The following is a 21,814-nucleotide window of genomic DNA, read 5'->3' as shown; positions in this document are numbered from 1 at the left end:
GTACAGAAAAGTTATTGACGTTTTCATAAATATTTGCTTCTCCGCTATACCTACTATGAAAATGCGTGCAAAAACAACGTATCGCGAAAATAAATTGTGGCTTCAAATATAATGTATCCCGGTATTCTTTTCAATGCAAAAACGAAGAAATTCTATCTATATTTTTGCAGAAAAATAATGGTTGGAACACAATATGTATTTTTTGAAGATATAATATATACGAATTAGGTATATGTGTTATAATAGGTCATGTATGCATTCTATAAAAATAAATTCGGCCTCGTATTACTATTTCGTACAAAATGCAGCAGCAAATAAATTATGAAGGAGATACTTTTGCAAGAGACGATATAAACATGCATTGCATAATATTAGAGCATGGTAAATTGAAACGTATGCCCGAAGAACTCGTTAGCGCCTTCATAAATACGCTTCGCATACATTTATAGTTATTTTAAATCAAAATACATTCGTCCAGTTAAAAATATGTAACGTAATTGCGCTCGCGCATATACTTTATCTAGATTAAATATATCGCGCGACATATTTAACCAAGACTGTGTCAAGATTATAAAATCGTATATGCTACAAAATACAACAATAAAATAATATTTGTATAATATTAACATGCAAAATACAAGTGCCATGTGAATGTAAACTGTAAAGAGTTTACTAATTCACCGTATTGCCAATCCGTAAATTGCATCATATTTTACTCAAATTCCGACTGTCGAATTAATCTTCAATTTATATTGGATTTTACATTATTAATTGCCTGGTTTAATTTTATCTATTTCTCTCTTCTCTTGGTAAATCTTTGCTTGGCTGAAAGGTAACTCCATTTTTAACAAAAATAATCGCCGTGATAGAGTCATCGCACAACGGGTGATTGACACACGATGACGATCAAAGATCAGCGAGAAACCAATGGTCATTGTAGAATGTGATGGAATAACGACGTGATTGTCATTGGACAAAACGGTACTAGAACTTATACGACTTTCACAATGACGATGTGCAAGTACGTAGTATGCTTCCGAATATCTCGTTAAAATCCGATTCCGCGATGATGATGGATTTACATTGAGAGTCAAGTGAAACCAACCCAAACGCGATTCACGTTTAAATGGCGCATGCTAAATATGTCCTAAGTATACCTGAAATATAATGCTGTTGACGAAATATTATGTTTCAATTAATTAATATTCGTATATATCTTTCTTAATGTCGTTGGAATTCTTGATTAGCAAATTGTTAAAAAAATTATAAAATTATCAGAAAATCTTAATCATAATCATTAAATAATCATAATCATAATCATCTTAATCATTTAATTTGTGCATATATTTCATACTTTACAAAAAGTTGCGAGAATTTAAAAATATAATTGTACTTTAAGTTTATCTTCGTGTTAATAATTAATTTCACTTTCCATCACTCCTTTTTCAAAAAGTGCCGCTCGTATAAACTCTCGAAACAGACATAATTTTATCTATAAAGAATGGAGCTCTTAATGCGTCACCAACTAGAGACTGTTCGCGCTTTTATTTAGAGACCTGCCGGGACGATCGTAATTCTTTTCGCGGCATTTATTATCGTAGCGGCGCGAAGACACCGAAGGAAGAAACGACTCTAGCGTGCCCGGCAAAAAGACGCTAAAACGCTGGATTACCATAAAGATACGCAGGGCCAGAGTCGGGACGCATTACGCGAGGAATTAGGGGAAGCATAACAATTAGTCGCGGCTCTTTATAGCGCACACGTTGCTACTTCCGCGACAATCATTTTCATAATCCGACGTCGGCTGCGCCTTCATCGCGGACCGTACATTAAATCATCAGCTTTGTCTTGGGAGGCTCGTTGTGTCATATCTTTGCAGCATCGCGAAAAAGTCGCTTAAGTGCCGCTTTCATCGCCAGAAGCTTGTGAATAAAAGACGAACTCTCGTTGCGCATCCAGCTATAATCTCTCGCAAGTTTGTATTATACAAGATGCTCTAATTAAAACGTCTGGCTATCATTCGTCGGATAACCGAAAACGTGACATATGAAAAAAGACTGATATAAAAATAGAGAAGCGTTAAAAAGAAACCATTAAATCATTGAAACGTCGAAATATCGACTTTTTATTTCCGCTAGAAGTACGAATTTCTTCTACTTGGAGCTCAACTAATATATATTCAATCTAATCTCAAATGAAAAAGGTCTTTAATGGGATCGCACCATCAAGAGATTAAAAATTTCCCTCGAGAAAAACTCGGCGCCAAATTCCTTTGGCAGAAGTAGAACTTCGCTATTGCTATACTTCTAGCTTCCTTTCTCGCGGATCTATTCTACCGTCGACTTTCAGATAAACTTCACCAGTGGCAAGTTATCTCCGTTATCCCCGTTATCACAAATATTGCTCCGAGCAAGCAACTAAGAGATTGAAGCACATATTTATTAATTCAACCTAGCACTCCTAACTGTTATGAAGCGTGCCAGTGCATTAACGTAGTCGCGCGATGGGAAAGCCGCCGTTTAATAATTCGATGATCGCTCTTTGTAACGGTTACGAGCAACGAGACGACCGTGCCGCGAAGCGGAAAAATAAGTTCGCATAATTTCCCAGTTTTTCCTCGAGAAAACTTTCGCGTAACGTTGCGCGAACGTTTATTTTCATAATGATTATAAGCGCGCGATATGTAATATTCTTTACGAGTCGCGCGCGCACGCGACACGTTGCGCCGTTGGGTAAATTTCACGAGTTTGTCACGGTGCCGCATTTCCGCAACGAGAGTCGGCTTTATTGCATTGAAGGGCAACGCTGCTGTTTTCGGAAGCAGAGGGTGGAACACGGGGTCCGGCCGTGTGCTCTTTAGCTTTTATATAAACGCCCATAACAACGCCCCCGTATGCACGGCGAAACGATGCGTTGGCTTCGCTGAATGCTGTTGCCCGGCGTGCCCACGTACGGGAAAACTGGATCCGCAACGTACCGAGAGAGGCGCGCCGAGGTACATGGTCTATTCATGCGCGAAGTCTTCCACCCAGAGGCGAGCCGCGCGGCTAGAAAAGTGAGAAGGTGTCGCATGTACACGAGTATCTATTCCCGGCTTAACCGTGCCGCTTCCCAAGACCAGGTTATATACCGAGAAATCGCTTAGGAAATATCGCGAAAGTTTATTATCTCATTCACTCAAAGTTAAACGGAAGCGGTGAAGCTATTGCAAATCGTTGGAAAAAACTATTTTCCTGAAACGTCATGAGAAAAATATTCTTACAATAATAGTTTTTTTTCTAAGCGCTCTTAATTGTAAGCGTTTTTGAAAAACAGGATATGTTAATATTGTATTGTAGTATATAGAGATTAAAATGTTAAGAAAAAGAATCCAAAACTGTGTTTCTTTTTTAGAACATAGATTTTAATCTTTTCGAAGAACTAACTTTTTTCCTAACTTCTATGATGCAGTTCTAAAAGGATTAAGTAAAAATTAACATTTTACAACGTAACGATCCGACAATAGAATGTGATAACCATTATCTTATGGAGCTCTGTGCACATCGTTCAACTATTTTTATAATCTGTCCCGCAGAATCTAAAGCAAAAGAACGAACGTATATAACGACAATGCCGCGAAGGAATTCGCGAAAGACGAACGGCGGACTTCTCTCGCGAAGTATGAGAGTAAACCGGCGTCTTTGCCGCGATATGGCCAATAAATTCGCCTGGTCGCACTAACGGTATTACCGAAAAAAGGAAGGAAAATCATACAATACGATACTCGACAAGAACGGCCACAAGAAGCGGAGACCGCTGCTGCGACGGAGAACGGTGGCGTGTGTGCCGCACGGAAACTTCTTTCTTCTCCTCTCCTCAACTATTATCTTGCCAGTTTGTACCAGGTGCACCGGGGTAGAAACGCCACCGTCGTACAGTAGCGACGGGGAACGGGGCAGGAGGGTGTTGCGCGGGCGCTTGGTACGACGACGACGACGACGACGACGACGAGGGATGGAGGGAATCGCACGGCACACTCCTGCTTTACATTTTATTGCCCGACGTGGATTCGACCGATTTACATAAAGAGACGAACGCTGTAGTTACATTGGCGGACTATGAAAGCGACCGGGGGAGAAGAGGAGATGGGGATGGTGGAGATCGAGGGATGTTTCTCGTGTCTCCTACCAGCTTGAGAGGGGCTGCGTGCCGTTTGTCGCCCAAGACGAGAAATTTGCGAGGCAGTGGAGGTGTGTGAAACGCGAATACCAATACGTATCTCTCTCTCTCCCCTCTCTCTCTCTCTCTCTCTCTCTTTCTCTCTTTCTCTTTCTTTCGCTCTCTTAGTTGGCTTTTTCTCATACTCATTTATTTAACATTCCTGAGACAGCTTTACGTAAGAAATTCTTCGTGAACTGAAATTCTTTCGAGACTGATACTCTCCGGAATTGCTGGAACGTAGGACGGCAGCGGATATTGTGTGCCCGACGGAATGCACAGTCGTATGATAACAGTGAGTCGCGGAGCAATGAAATAAGCGGCCTGTAACCAGGCAATTGCGATCGATGAAAGTTTATATGATCATACGTGTTGCGTAACTGACTTCGGTAGAAATCGCATATATACATACATACATACATATATATATGTGTATATATATATATATATATATATATATATATATATATATATACATATATAATGTTTTCTACACCTAAAAATCTGAAATAAAATTGCCCTGATTCGATCGAAGTAATTCCATTAATTTCAGTCACCGTTTTATTCCCCTCTAGATGAAAATACAAGGATACCACGTGTTCTTTTCTGGAGCATACTTATACGACTATTCCCACACAGTCTAGTTACGCTAACGGAATCGCCATTGCAGCGCCCTAATTCCACAACACTTTAAGGAGATAAACGCGGAGCCACGAATTTCCTTTGCGACGAATTTTCGAAAGTAACGAGTAATCACGCCAACGGGAAACGCGAAAAAAGGACAATGACGTCACGTTATCGTCGTCGTCGTCGTCGTTGCAATTAGTGGTAATTACACGCGTCTAAATCCGGCACGCGGGAATCGCGAGATTCGACCTCGCTTCTCGATTCCTCGAGAGGATCGCTCTCTCTTTCTTTCCTTCTCTTCCTCTTTCCCTCTCCAGGGTGCCGCAAATCCTCTGGACTGTCGGATCAAGAAGTACCCGCCAGTTAATTAGCTTAACGTCTATGAATTACGGGCGAAATTTCCTCGAGAACTTGTCTCCCTTTCCTTTTCCCGAGAGGGGAGAGGGGAAGGAGAGGAGCAAGAAAGGAGAAACGACGGCGATGGGCCCGCGCGTAAACCATTTCTATCGAGTCACCTCGCTACGGTTGAGATGCTGGACCATTCGTTGTAACTTTGCAATCTACATGATGCACGCGGTCGTCACGGTTCCCTGCATAATGTATAAGCTCGACAAATGTTTAATGTTGCTTCCCCTTTCCCCGTGGAACGCAGAATTCGGCGAAATTTTCGAACAGACCGAATCGAGCAGATTTAATGCGATTAAACAGTTCGTCGAACACGATCTATATTATGGATTGATACGATTATCTCATGGTATAATTAAGAAAGACGCTTTGCATTTTCCGTATATATTTTAATATGTATGTAATCCTGTTAATATTATTATTTAAAAAGTAACAAATTTGCTTTATTTTACTGCAATTGATAAGGGATATAAATATATACCAAATAAAAATAACGATGAAATATATGTAATACGTCCCAGACGTAAAAAGTCACCAAAGTCTAAATTTACCATAAAAAGAAAATTAAATTACATGTAAAAGAATTAAATGGATGAACAATTGACAAGAACATTGAAAGACATTAATAGAACTTTATCTTATTTTTTAATTCTTGCTTTTCACATTATAAATGCCGAAATTTCATTATTACTAATCAATCCTAAAATTACAGACACAATTTTTATTTATTTTAATATTTATGGTCATTTTAATATGTGATGAATCACAATTAAAAGGAAATCAAGAATTAAAATTTCGTTCGATTTAGTCTCTTTATCTATTCTCGAACAATAAAATGGTAAAATTCCTTATGATTGGCGTTTGATTTTGGAAGTTACATATAATTTGATTATGGAAGTTATATATATAAAACTACAAAATTAAAATTTACTTCGAATTTTAAAGGCAAAAGAGACGCAAGTGGCTACCTTTAGTTCAAGTTATTAAGCATTATTTTTTCACCATTAACGAAAATTATTATTAATTTATTTCCTAATTACGTCACGTAATACAAGATAACGCGTTAACAAAAGTAATTTTGCAACTCATAAAAAAGATTGTTAATGAATAAACAATATTTACATTAGGGCAGGGGATTGAGAAACTTGTAATTTTAATATACAAATTCTGCGGTACAGAAACGAGTGGATTGAAGAATTTGAAAAAGCCACATCGTATACCGTTACAATTCGGAAGACAAAACGAAGTCGGACCGTTATCTAACGGCCATTTCTTAAGTTCGTAAATACGCTGCGAGTGAAAGCGCGATTCAATATTTAAACGGTTCCGTCGTAATACACCGACACTGACTAGAGCGCAGTTTGTATTCTTGCTGAACTGGAGCGCTATCATAAATTGAACTTTCTGGCGTTGCGTCTCTTATATTATTAAATATAACCGTAAGAGAGAAACTCCCCGTGATTGTCGTTCCCGATAGTAAATCCAGTTCGACGTGAGGGCATTAACATTGATATTCGACACGAGAACAGATGAAAGAACGCACGTCTCCTACTTTTCAGTTGTTATAACTGTAAGCGTTGTAATTGCTAACAAAAATGTCTCGTCATAGAAAACATTTCAATAATTATTTTCTACATGTTTTATCGGACGTAGCAGGATAAGAGGAAGTTTTTTTTATTAAAGATAAAAATGATAAATGACCTACATGATATAAAAAGCAGAATATCTATAGTTTCTCGAAACACCCTGAAAAACAGAATCACTTTTCTTTCTTCTTGATGAGACAACAATTGATGAGACACAAACAGGATTGGAAATTCCTATCTCAGAGAAGAGAGAGAGCCAGAGACAAAACGCGAAAGAGAGAGACTATATATCGCATTAATTGATACGTCTAATTAATAAAATAAAATAATTTTACAATATGAGCGACCTACACAAACTAGCTAGCAATAAGCCACACGTGAATTAGTCTTGGCCACCATCTTTAATCGGATCCAGATACTACTGACTTAACAAGGACATACCGAGAACGTGCGGGCGGCACATATACTGGTAACTGGTCCACGATCGCTTTACGACCAGTGTGTAGGAGATACACGTATTCGCCATTTTCGAAATGCCATTTGCAAGAGATTGTATAATAATAGTAACTTGTTCAGAGATATTTTCGTCTAGATACCGTTAAATCGCGAAAAATTCTTCAATATTGTAGATTGTGGTCTCGAAACCAAAATTTTAAATTTTTCACAATGGTTTAAAAGCATTTGTCGTATCTTGATTGAACATCCAATTGATAATCTCGATATTTCAACAGATTCTTCAGATATCCAGATTCCGTATCGATCTCTCCGTCTCTACTCGGAACACACCGCGAGCGAGGGAGGGAAGAATCCGCTGTATGTATATGTACCAAGATAGAGAGAAGCGAACGAAGGAGTTTGCTTATGGGATTCACACTCACCTGTCGAGCGTCTTCAGGTTCAAAATCAGGGGTTGCTCGGAGTCGGTGACGTCGCGGCGTATCCGGTTGCGATGTCGTCTCAAGGCTACGGTGTCATATGTGGCTGCCTCGTAGTACCTGATATACGAGCTGCGCGTGATATCTGAAAAGCACACGAGAAGGAAACGGATGTACTATTAGTGGCCGTATAAGAAGAATGCGTTGCGCAAACGGTAAACCGCGAGTCACGCAAAGATGAATCGCGCCATAAAGATGCGTTTGTATCAGATGCTACCACAGCACAGGCGTGATTGAGGAGGCGAACGAGCGTTCATATTCTTCAGATAAATAAAAAAATTGTCCCGTTAACTTTTTTATGAGACAAAGAAAAACGCGATATAAAACTCATTCGAGACTAAAGGATAGTTTATTGTTGGTACTTTTTCTTTATAAATGCATAATAAGTGTAAAATTATATCTGAAAAATATTTTTAAATTCCCTTTTATGAGATGTTGAAAAAAATTGTATTGTAATTTAAGAATAATAATTTTATATTGTTTTATATTTACACTGAGAGCTTATTAATAATACAAAGTCGAGGAAAAACGATCTGGATTAATTTTTCCAAAACATATCGCAATTTTCTTGTCAGATATTAGTGGTACCTGGAGCTCTCTGCCACATGATATAAACGCACCTTAAAGCGTACATAATTCGCGCTCGATTGCTCACGGTGGGAAAAAACGCGATGACTATACCACGTTTTTTTTTCCTGCCGAGATCGTTGCAAAATTCGAAGGCGCGTAGGTCGGGTATGGCACTTTCACTGCGTGGTTTATTACAAAAGCATACGATAATCTCGACTAAAGATCATATAATACAAATTACACATATCTATCTCGAAAAAATAGAATCAGATTTTGACTTTCGATATTTTATCTTCATATTTGTCTCTGAGCTCTCTTTGTGTTATTCACGACAGTCGCAATGAAAAGGTAAAATCAACCAGTCATGTCTATCATTATAAATGCATAATGGTGAAATAAATTGACGCATTTCGTATTTACGAAAATTCTAATTCGGATTGGACGATTATATATAGATATAACATGGTCTGAGAGTATGACTCCGCATAATATCCGCATTTACAGATTGAAACTAAATAGTCATATTTTGCATCGAAAATGCTGAAAGATAATTAATATATCTATTCTTTTATATGGATGCGACCTAAATCTTAATCATAAGAAAAAGAGCAAATTGCAAGGCTCAAATTTAATTTCTTTTTTTAATAATTATAAGAAGAATCTGAGATGCACTGAAATATCTTACCATCGGCAATACTTGCATTACCTACAATTACTTAAGTACGCAGCTACAGTTACGTATCGCGCTCTCTCATTGGACCTTCTTCTGTCGCTAATATAATTTTATTAATATCAAAGGGCCTTCTTCTTTCACTTCATCCTATCAATTTAAATCTACTCGTGCTTCAGTAGATGCCGACGTCTCATCGCAATAGCACTGCAAAATCAATTAATTTATTTCCGCGCGCATTATGTACACGCTGCGAAATGTTACACTCACTCCGCGGAAACTCGCTTAGTATTTTAGGATGAAAGGATCACGGAAATTTTAAGAGGAAACGAGCATTCACCACGACTACTCGACCGAGAAAACTCCTCAGAGACGCGTTTTCAGATCTCGGACGAGTGCAGCGGCCGAAGTGCACTTGTTTCGCGTCCACTTTACCAAGAGGATGCGCACACCCACACATACACACATTAACCATCAGTCCCGCCGCTAGATTTCAATATAGCGAATTTAATAACGTACCGATATTTTTATATAATATGCGCGAAAGTGATCCGCCGATATCGAAATACCTATATTTTTTAACAGCACGCGCTCAAAGAGCTTAAAAATAAAATCAACAATGTTTCACCCGAAAAGATTGAAGAATTTCAGCGGATATTCCGGGAATGTGAAAAATAAAATTTAATTTATTCGATATAATTTCATTAATTGTAATCGTAGCGTAGCGCTATTAAACACAGATAGGTAAGTGGAAGAGTATTAATGCGTGAGGCTTGGGTAGCTTAATAGTCGTTTGGTAAGCGAAAACTCTCGGGTTCAATCCAGTCACGTTCGGATCCAGTTACCTGCGCCCTATATTTTTTCCTCGCCCTTAAAAGTATCTAATTATTGTCACGAGAAAGAGCGAAAGTAAAAGAAACAAAAAAACTCGTTATTCATCATTCGATTTGATAACTTTTTATCTCCGTATTCTTTACTTATAACTTTATACTTATGACTTTTTACTACCGTATCATTCTAGATCTTTGCTTTGTTTCGTTTCGCGTCTGTAGCCGCCGATTATTTCTCCTAATCTTCTCAATTCGTATATTAACCAGATGAATTTAAGGGGGAAATCTAAGCTACGACTGCATATTACACGGTGTGTCTGTATTTTAACGAACGGACGTTACATACGTGACCTAGGCGACTTTCAGAGTAAATGGCCCGAACAATCAATGGGGCGACGCGAAGCGCAGTTTGCGCCACGTGCTCCCACATCACAATTAGAGCACTGTTTAGGGTCGCGTACCATTGTTTCCGTAAATACTACCGCCGATCGAGCGATCGGGGCACAAAAGGAATACGTTGGACAAAGGCGAGTATCGGACTTGAGGCCATTACCGACGCGGGCGGACCCCTGCGGGACATCGAACGGCGCGGTATTTCGATATACGTTCCGAAACTCACGTGGGCACAAACGATCGCGAGTAACCAATATTTTTTTCAATTTAACCTTTACTGAATGAAATTCAACGATTTTTCATCGAATATATCATACATTTAACACCTTATATAAATGGCTGGAATATTGACGAGATTTTATTATATAAAAATAAACGCGAGCTCGATTTTCATTGTTCTAAAAACCAAATTTATTTAAAAATAAAAACGCATTGGTATATAATATCGATATACAAAATTAAATGTTATAATTCAAGAATTTAATAACACTAATATTTAAAAAATTAAAAATATTTCAATGAGTGACAAGATATACTTGGAAAAGTAACGAAATCAAGTATCATTTGCCAGAAAATTTTCTAAATTGTTATTACCGTTCCTAAAGAAATAATAATTAACAAAAATAACAATGCACAAAAAGATATGACCGTTTTCCCTTACCAACTCTATTATGACTTCAATAATAATCTTTTATAAATAATCTCGAACTTTTACATCAAATCAGAAAATTAAATAATTATGCATCGAAGAGGATTTGAACATTTTGAAATATAATTGATCACATATTTTCACACATGTGAAAATTGTATTTCTCCTAATTTCATCACCGATTCGTGTGTGTCCTCGATTCGAAGGCACTTGTCAGATCAAACATATGAACTTTGGGGCATCGAGTCACCTTTGCTTTAACGAGTCAACAAAGAGAGCTAAATGTGACTCACCTCTATGCGGAGGTGCGGGATGAAGAGGAGACGCGTTGACGACGGCCATCAGAGTCCAGACGGGTAGGAACAACAGCACAAAGAAAATCGGACACGTCGTGATGGACCATTGACTCCTGCCCCCCACTATCGCGGCAGCCACGGAGCGCATCGCGGGCCCGCGGGCCCCGTAGTGGTGCCCCGCACGGCCCTCTGCCTCCCCTTCCTCTTCCTCGTCCTCCTCCTCCTCCTCCTCCTCCTCCCCTTCTTCGCCCACGGCCAGGGCCGCAACACGCATGGGCCCGATGTTCCGTGCCCCGGCAATGACTAATGGCGCTATCTGCCTTTTGTCGAGGAGTCGACCACCGCAGCACTTTGCCAGTCACCTACCAAGATCATTTCTCCGTCCTTCTTCTCCGGTCGTTCTCCCCCTCCTCCTCCTCCTTCCCCTCCTGCCCTCCTGCCGGCGCCCCTTTCTCTCCGCCACCTCCTCCTCGTCTTGGTCCGTAGGTCGCTCAACCTTTCGACCCCTCTGCCGTCTCCACCACCACCGCGCCTCCTCTTCGCTTTCAGCCTTCCTCTTTTTTTCTTCTTCTCTTTTTCAGCCGGTTCCACCTCGCTTTACCTTCGACGGCGGATCGACTCCTCCTCGTCGTCGTCCTCTTTCCTCTTCGACGTTCACCACCTCCGAGCGCCGCTCTCCGGACGTCGATCGATCCTGTTGACAAGAATGTATAAAATTGGTCACGAGTGCCAAGAATACGCAATATTATTTCATTCTGGATGAAATCAGAGAGACTGAGTTAAATTAAAGCGCCGCTCTCTCGCGACCGCGAAACTTGCCACGCTGCGAAATTACGCGCTCGTTTTCATGTACAAGAAAGTAATAGGGGGTGGCCGAGTGTTTATCTCGTAAAAGTAAACTTGTAAACCTTAAAAGTTTAAGTCGGGCAGCGTGGGCAAGAGGGGGTCTGAGATAGAGTATCGTCGACTCGGCAATTGCGGCTGGAGAATTGTTCGCGCGAGTACGGTCTCGTATAATGTGGCACGTTAATGGTATACATACGTATATGCAGTATGCAATAGGGACTGCAGGACGAGGAGATTGCACAAACAACTCTCTTTACGTGACAATAAATAAGAATATTTAAACATAACCCGGAAATAATAGCTTAATAATTTAGCATCCAAGAAGCGACAGTTCTGACGTATTTAGTGTTCACGAGATATAAAAATTTAATATCGGAAAAAATAACTTGTATGAACACGATTTTTTTCAACACGAGATTTTATATGAGTTACTTACTAATTTATTTGTTGAATAGTTCAATAGTGAATAGTTCGATTACTTATGGTTATTTCGGAGTATAAGAATCTAATCTTATTTTCCAATGTTATCGAAAAGCTGGAAATTCGATACATATAACAATACAGAGATTAATGGGCAGCGACGATAAAAAAAAGTGCTCGTGAAATACATCAGTTTGGTAGCGCGCAAACAGTTTGCATTTTTCATGGAAAAAGTTCTGAAACATGCAAATGAAACGCGCGACTAACACGACAGTGACTTTCGTATTGCTAATACTCGACGTACGAAACTGCTTTACTTCTCTGGAAATTGTGACTTTACCGGTACGAATATAGTACAATTAGTAACAGACACTACGGTATCTACAGGATGCTTAAAAAGGACATTAACACTTATATGGAAGTAACTTTTTTTTTAAGAAACAAAACTGATAACACAAGATATCATAGTAACAGTAACAGATGTATTTTGTCTTCAAAGAGTCTCTAAAGAGTTTTGTTCACCATCATTGTCTACACATTCTTGGAATCTTTTCCAGATGGTCTCCAGTCTCCAGAGCCCTGAGGCACATTTCTTTGGGTATTGTTGCTATCACATTTGCAATTTTCTGTCGGAAATCTTGCACATTGCAACGGTGATCGGAGTGGAGACTCTTTGAGGACAGGAAACATTTGTTATTTTCTTGTGTTATTAGTTCCATTTCTCTAAAAATGTTACTTCCATATAAGTGTTAACATTAGCTAACATTATTTTAAAGCACCCTGTACATCTCTATTTGACGTTATCCTTTACGTTCCGAGACACAGATCACGAAAAAATATGCATTTCATGAGTTGAATAATAATAATGTCCAAAGCAAGACAAACTCAGAATACTGTATTTTGTAAAAATATCATAAAGTATACAGAGGTAATTTGAAAACTAGTACATTGGAGGAAATAACAAATCAAAAATTCAATATAATAGAATTATATAACTGCTATTTGTTCCATTTTCGATCTATTATGTTAATTCGATTTTCGTAATGCAGTAAGTGCAAAGAAAGGACAAAAAAGAAACGAGTTCGCGTAGATCCGTTCGCCTCCGCACGACGTTTCCGCGTTTCGCGAAAAAACAAAATGAAATGATGGGCGGAATGCATTCTCAGGAAAGAACGACATGTGTGTACGTATAAACTAAATATATACAAACTTTACCATATCCCGACCTGGCGTGCCGTGGCAACGTCAAGAAACGCACGCTCTAATGGGTAAATAAAAGTGCATGCATCGCGACGGCGGGCGTCGCGTCGACGCGCAAGCTCGACATCACCCGGGCGATAATACGTTTTTCCACGATGACGCGACGCATAATCCGCGAATAAATCATGCTTAAGCTTGTGAGCAATGAACAACGAATACCACCAGTGCGGTTCGCGCGGGACTTTATCTCCAAGCGTGACGAAGAGAGAAACCGAACAATAAGATTTAAAATTAATTATTCCAAATTATATTGTAATAAAAATACTAACAAAATGCGGTGGAAATAGTAAATATAACAAAAGGCTGGAGAAAGTTGTGTCTTATTTTCTTAATATAACGCTATACCGTCTATAAAATAATTATGAAGATTAACAAGAAAGGGCTATGACTGAACTCGAGAAAAGTTGCGAGCAAATTTACATAAACTTCAAAATGTCAACGTTCTATCGATGACTTCGTTCAAACGTTATTTTAACCCGTTTCGTCAAACCCGAGTTCCAATAAGTACAGCAGAGACTTTGTCAAACATGGGATCCTGATCTTGTTCATCTTCTCGCTCGTCGTACGTTCTCGTTTCTCGAGATACGATGTAAAGTTCACAATTAGGTAGGTAGGACGCGATATTTCAAGGAACTCTAAAGTTCGTTGCCGAAATAAATTACATGGGGCGCTGCTGCGGAGCACTGCGGTCGGATACACTTTCCCGGTACACTGTGTAGAGGAGGTCCCTGAGCGGGATAGACGCATTACATTCCGAAAATGGAATGTCGACGCGATGTTCGTACGAGGAGGAGCTTTATCGCGCCTCGTCCGTGCAGGCGGAAGAATGACCTGGCGCGGCGAAAGCCATTACTCGCATTTCGCAAGTCCTGGCACGGCGAAACGAATCGGCGAATTTACACGATTCGCATTTGACGATCATTTCGCGACGAGTCACCCCCAAAATTTTTCTCTCGACTATCATTGATAAATGAGAGAGAAAGAGCGAGAATACGATATTATTTTTATAATAAAAATTGTAAAGACGCAGACATGTGTACGCTTCTTTAAAGATAATAATAAACTTTCTAAGTTTTTTATTTAAAAATGCGGTATACTGATAATAAATATAATTGTATTTTATAATAAATGTATTAGTAACAATAATACAATAAATACTAATATATAATAGTAGGAAGTGACATTTACTTTTATGACACTGAGAAAAAAAATTTATTAATCCCAAAAAATATTTAGTCCAATACGTTCAACTAAACATTTTAGTTAGTTAACTAAATATTAGTTGAATTAATTAATTCTTGATTAAAGAAACTAAATAAATTATTGAAACAACCAATGTTTAGTTAACTAACTAAATTGTTTAGTTGAACGTATCGGACTAAATATTTTTTTGGATTAACAATTTTTTTCTCAGTGGAGGTATATTAGTATAAGAATGTTAATGAATATAGCTTACTCAAAATCTACTAATTAAAGTTCATATTTCAATAAGTGATATTTATTTATTTAAGTATTAATATATAAAAATGTAATACACTCACAATGCACTAATTTATCTGCCGCAGCTATTAGCAAAGTTCATATTTCAATTGGCGCAGCCAATTTCTATTTCATCTCTAAATGCGGATGATTACCTCTGTAAAAGGAGACCTTTCGTTTTTATCTTGCGAGGTTTTTTTTTTTTTCATCGAACGAGAACTCCAATGAATTCGCCTTGAAGAAAACCCGTTCCTCCGATGCATTCACTTCGAATGATTCATTCGCGTGGGCACGGACGGAACCAGATATTTTTCTCAAGAGAATAGAGAATAGATGAATCTTAATAGCATACAAAACTCGGAGTTTTCTCATAAGCCACGGCCACCACAATGGAATATGGAACATCCGACCTCGACACCTCGCGTGGCGTCAAACACGAGCGCGCATCTCTCGGCTTATCATCTATTAATACCACGCCGACGCTCCGTCTATCTATTATATATCAGGATCCGACTGGGATCAGTGGGGATCTCTCGTCGTCGTGAATACGTCACCGAAATTCCACCGTGATAGTCCGGGAATATCGATAGACGAGGAACCGACATCGGAGAGGATTAGCGTGTCGTAAGCGTCCGTTCGCGTTCGCCGGCAGAACACGATCGGACAATTTTCCGTCGAGCGCGCCTCGCTGAACCGTTACCTCGCAACGCGCGCGCCGGCGAAAACACGTTTTGCGTAATGTCCAAGCGAAAGAGACGGAAAACCCGGACGAATAGAATAATTACGAAGGAGCCGCGCCACGCCGTCCGACGACGATCGAACCTTCTTTTCCGAAGAACCGCGATGAATTTTACGCCGTCTTGAAATTCGATCGCCCACAAACGTACACTATTGCACCGTTAGATCTCCGACAAAATATTCGAAATCTACTTTTTACCCTGAATAAAATCAAGGCGACTTAATTAATGTAAGAAAGCAAAATTATAGTATCTAAAAAGCAAATTTTTTATCGCAACGTGTAGTTTCCAAGAAACAAAATATCAATATTTAACTACAGAGTGAATAATATTATTTACTGCAGTTTATGTGCATTGACTTCCAACTGAATCAGTTTCAAAACCTTCATTGATCTCTCTCGCTCTATGGATACTTTCTATAATTATCAATCAACAATAGCCAGGGGGGAAGGGAGAACACGTTATAATTCTACCTTCCAGCGGATCTCTTCCATTCGAGATAAGTACCATTATGGAACCTTTTTCACTGTGCTTGTCGCTAATTGTTCTGAATTTATGTGAATATCTATTCAGTTCGAGATACGTAATTTTAATGGTATGTTGCAGGCACGCAAAAATGGTTCCAGCAATGGCAATGTCCTTGTAATTTTCAAAAATTAATCTATATAAATGTCCGTATAAAAATCTGAAAAATTCGAAAACGCAAAACCACGCCTGAAATCATCTATAATATTCTCGTTGTCGTGTTTTATGCAGCTTTATTGGAATTTTCGTGGTTAATCTTAAGGAAAAAAGTTTTTTGTTTTTAAGTTTATGAAATTTCTGTGGCAACGTTATACTTATACTAGAAACACTTGTGAATTAGACAACGCGTTAACGTCCATTACGTTGTCTATAAAAAAACGCTCATTATATCGTTAAGAGTGATTTTACTACGTATAATTCATTAATTCCTTTAATATTTTATACTATATCCTCTCATGTATTTTTCTTCAGGCTAAGACCTTTAACGACTACGAACTACGAACTATATGTATAACATTCGGTATATATTTCAGAAATCTTTTCCGGAGCAAGTATATCAAGCTATCCAAATAACAGGATTGAGGTTCATAATGGTATTCGCGTTTGTGCGCTGCGCGATCCATCGAGATTTCAGCATGTATTATGAATTTCTACCCCAGTTTCACATTTAGTTGGAGACTCCAAAGTCAGAAATTCAAAACAATCGTGCATTCTGCACCGCGTCTAATTACTTACAACCGAAAGGTCTGGCGCGAAAGAGAAAGGTCAATCTTCGTGTTAAACCGCATCGAATTATATGCCCGGGGCACGGGGCATGCAAAATTGACACTCAAAACACGCGGCTCTGTATTAACCGGCGGACAGAGAAGCGTTTTAAAACGCTAATTGTCATTTCTCGCTCCCGATAGTCCCGATACGCGCGTCATAATTCCCGAACGCTTTCAAAAATCCAATCGCTATTAAGTTTCAAACACCATTTAATTCCCGCGGCTGCGTTTTATTTTAATCCTCGGCAGATCCCCGGAATAATAATGTCCCGTAACCCGTTGTTATATCTGACGGATACACACGGCGATTAACTATTCCCGCTTTTCCCCTATTATCTCTAACAATAAATGTATAGCATCGCGGTGCGACGAGTGCCTTTCTCGATGGCTTTTTGGCATAACATAATAAAACACTCCGCGTTTCCCGAAGAGCACGGGAATTTTGAACGTCGACGGCACGTGTCTGGGCTTTCCCCTTTGGCCTTCTCGCGATCGTGCTTTACTCAAGAGCCTTGACGAGCTGTTATACGTTATACCAATTTCTGTCGCAAATATTTCCCGACGTTTAGCGCGTTCTCTCCAGAACGCCGACCCAAAGGCGAGGCGGAACTAGCTCGTCCCTCGCCGTCGCGAGTCCTTTAAAAGGCGCGGGTAATTTATGCAAATTGTTTGGCATAAAAACGACGTGTCCAAATAGCACGGGCCAGGCGCGCGAAGGATCTTTGACGGTTTTTTAATTATCTAAGCTCCCCCCGAAGATGCTTTTATCATAGTACATCTAAAAGACCCATCATCACGGAGACTTTGGAAAAGAACACAAAAAGGTGAAGCAAACGGCGTCCCTTGCAATTAACTTTTCACTCACACCAATACAAAACATTTGAGTTATAACATATAATAATAATTAATAATACTTTAACAATTTCGATAATTTAAGTACGTGGTTAAATATTTTGTATAATTCATCTGTTTCTTAAGATATTTCCTAAGATTCTATCCACTGAAAACAAAATACTTAGATCCAAGAAAATATTTTGTCACATAGTACCAATGGCTTATTTACTTAATATAATCACATATTTATTTAGAATTAGATATTTTTACTTAATTTTACTTTTTACTTTACTTCTTTTTTACTTAATTCTAAATAATTATGTGATTATATTAAGTAAATAAGCCACTGATACATGTGAAAAAATATTTTCTTGGATCTAAGTATTTTTTTTTCAGTGTACCAGACATTTTTAATTTGTCGTATATACTGTTAAAGGATATTAAAGGATAAAATTTAAACCAATATCTTGAGTTGAATAATATTTTGTTATTTTTAACTACCATGTGTGTTGAAATTTATTTCAACACGAAACAGTATCATTTTAACTGCATTAATTTAGTTAAATTGAGTTTTAGTTAAATTGATAGTTTTAGTTAATCTAACGAAATATTGGATAGGAACAGTCGCGATTTATAGAAATGATTAAAAACGACTCGAATTGAGTATAATTGACACTACGAATTTAACGGTGTAAGTTACTTTAAATTAAAAAATAGCTTTACCTTCCTTCTGTTACAATCACTTTTGAAATTAATAATAACTCTGTAGTCTGTAATAAAAACGTCCGTGACCGATTAACGACCAAAAGATCGCGAGATTTATATTTGATCCTGCATACAGGTCATTATAATTATAATCATTCGCGTAATTCCATTGTCACGTAACAATATCCCATCGCGGAGTTTGAACGCTATTTTATACAACAGCTATTTTATGCAAAGCGCGATTATCTTCTCGTTCCCCCTTTTCGGTATAATACAAAGTCACGTTATCTGTTCAATTCTCCTTACTTCGTTCAAATTGTTACACAGGTGTCGGAAATTACGGTTGCGCGCCGATCCGATGGGAGTCGGCTTGTCACGACAAGTCACAACCAGATTCGTCACGTCGAACGCGCGTCGGGGACGCGCGCGCGGCCAACTTCACGCAGCTCGCTTCCACTCGCAGCTCGCTTCGCGAGAGACCCGGCGCGGCGAGGGGCCCGCTAATCACGTTCCTTTCATTCTGATCGGAGCGCAATGTGAGGGGACGGCGCACGAGCGCTCGAATGTGACGAAACACCGGGGATTCGCAACGTAAACACGCACAAACGTGCGAGATGCCCATTGCCCCGTCGTATTGCCGCGTATCCTTTCAACGGCGCGACGGCGACGGCCCGCGCCGACGAAAATGGCGGTTATTTCGTTTTGCGATCCGCGATCGCAAAACGGATTCGCGGATTCCATTTCAAGATCGAGCGGCACGAGTAGCGGTGTGTTTAGTTTACCTGTCAATTGTCAACTCCGGCGGAAAATGGAAGTGGAATCTGACTCGGCGCGCGCGACGCGTTCGACGTGCGGAAATTCAAATTTGTGTCTCGCGGAAAATGGCGCCACCTCCCTTCGAATTCTCGGCCCGTGGACGCGAGCGCGAGATTCGCTACTCCGACCGCTCCGAAATTCGTCGGAGCCGGAGGACACGCGGCACACCACCGGGATGGAAACATCGTCCCGAGTCCCGACGCGTAGACAGCGGGGGGAGTCAGGGGAGAGCAGCGCGCCTGTCCGGCTCGACGCGGCCGCGGCGCGTCCTACGTCCTACACACTCACCGAGGCGCAGCTCGTCGTTGCTCCGCTCGTCCTGGTGCCGCTAGCTCGCCCCCGTGGGGGATACCGGCCGCCCGACGACGCGCACCTGCACCCGAGGAGGAAGTCGGCTCCGCGTGTCATCGGCGCTCATCGCCGCGTGACGACGCCGTCGCCGCCCGCGTAGACGCCGGGCATCCGGAATACATGCACGCACAGGCACGCGCGCGCACACACACTCGCTCACACACGCACACACTCGCGGGCGCGCGCGCACACACACGTGCCGGAGAAGAGAGAGAGTGGGTCCTTCCGACGACGACGACGGCGTCGCTTCTCGATCCCGGCGGCTTCGCGACAGCCGGAGCACGCCGACGGCGACGTCCGCGAAACGCGAAAACGGCAGATAGCACGCGCGAGCGCGAGCGCGCACACATACACGCGCGAGAGCGAACGAGCGCCCGACAAGTAGTAGGACCGAACGGAGAGCGCGTTCCGCAACGCACTGGCGTCACTGGCGATGGCGAGACCGCTCGCGGACGAAGACTCCCGACTTCCCGAGGCCAACGACTCCCCCCACCAATCGCGCGCGTTCGACCCAGCTATATATCCCCTCTCGCGCCCAATCCCGCGCGACCTTCCCCCTCTTTCTTTGCCCCCCCCCTTTCTCGCTCTTTTTCCTTCTCTCTTCTTTCTTTCTAACGGCGTGCTCCGAAACGTATTTATTATTGTTAATGTGTTGAAGATAATTAAAGCCGGGCCTCTCTCGGCGTTCCGCTCCGATCGCGGGCGATTAAATTACACGCGACGCTTAAATATATTTTTATTACGCACTCCGTGGAACAGACGTACCTCCTTTTCTGTCCTCTCTATTCTCCCAAGTCGCTTCCCAGTTCCCATCACGACGCGGAACGGACTTATTCAACCCCCTCGCATTCTCCCCCGCCCTTCCCGCCGCTCTATCTCGCGCCGTCTCGCGGCGAACGCGCATCGCCCACCCTATATCGCCCCGCTCGGTCTCTCTCCTCCGTTCCGTGCCTCCAGCCTCCAGCCTCCAGCCTCCGGCGTGCGAGTGCAAGAGGAGGAAGATCGGAGCGCGGGCAGGACGAGAGACGCGAGCGCGCGAGCGCTAACATGTCGTCCTTCCGCGAACTTTCTCCTCCTCGCGCGGCCCCCTTACGCCGATATTCCGTTCCTCTCTCGCTCAATTCCTGCCTCTCTTTCCCTTCTACCCCATAAGATCTACATCTATTTTGAACCGCTGCCGTACCCCTGTTCCTCCCGCCCGTCGCGCTATATATTTTCGTATCTGTCGTTCGGTATATTGCTTCTACCCTCGTGCAACCGAAACGCGCCGGAGAGTGCACGCGTATACCTACCCTTCTTACGGGAGGAACGATTTATCAATGAAACAAAAGGAAACGTCGCGAAGGCGACGAGGACGGGGTGACAAAAGGGCGGCGGCGGTGTAGCGTTGAAGGGACAGAGAAGGAGAGAGAACGGTCGGGATCCTTTCCTCTCGCCTTCGTCCCCCGCTCGCCGGTCGCCGGTCGCCGGTCGCCGGTCGCGTCGACGGCGCGAAACCATTACCCCGGGAATGTTGCGCCGTGGATTAGTTTGATTATCGACATGCGGCCGCGCCGAGGCCGCGAGCAATTTAATTATGGAAACGGTATGCTGCAAAGGACGAGCCCGCGATATCCAATTAGTTTCCACGGGCCGCTGCGAGTCCGCTGCAACGCTCTTAACGATTGCTTAACCCTCCCGAGAGGAACGCTAACTGTTCGTAAACTATCGAGCGCGGACGCCACGCCGCTGACTGCCGCGACGATCGCGTTTGTTTATAGTTTACGAAGTAGCGGAGTAGCACGGGGATTGCATTTTTTATGAGAGATCGACGCAGATTTGTATAGCCGTTTGCGTTTAGCTATTAATCGCGAGACGAGACGCGACCGTTTGTATACAAGAGCGTGATAATTGGAGAAAGAAATTAAACTTCAACG

At 41.3% G+C, this 21,814-nt stretch overlaps 1 protein-coding gene across 1 annotated transcript in view; it reads right to left on the bottom strand.

The window, feature by feature from the left end:
- The window catches only part of LOC112464708 (disintegrin and metalloproteinase domain-containing protein 10), a 59,515-nt gene extending 39,576 nt beyond the window's left edge, over window positions 1–19,939 (bottom strand). The window contains exons 1-3 of the mRNA XM_025031854.1: window positions 19,836–19,939; window positions 11,156–11,852; window positions 7,694–7,835 (exon numbers count right to left, since the gene is read on the bottom strand). Coding sequence (XP_024887622.1) covers window positions 7,694–7,835; window positions 11,156–11,432 — 419 coding nt within the window. The 5' untranslated portion in view covers window positions 11,433–11,852; window positions 19,836–19,939. The remainder of the gene's footprint in view (window positions 1–7,693; window positions 7,836–11,155; window positions 11,853–19,835) is intronic.
- Window positions 19,940–21,814: the final 1,875 nt, after the last annotated feature.

Source organism: Temnothorax curvispinosus, unplaced genomic scaffold, assembly GCF_003070985.1.
Source record: "Temnothorax curvispinosus isolate PA1 unplaced genomic scaffold, ASM307098v1 QBEX01014483.1, whole genome shotgun sequence".
NCBI classification, from domain to species: Eukaryota; Metazoa; Arthropoda; class Insecta; order Hymenoptera; family Formicidae; genus Temnothorax; species Temnothorax curvispinosus.
The sequence above is the reverse complement of the archived record's forward strand: the minus strand, read 5'-3'. Positions and strand labels throughout refer to the sequence as shown.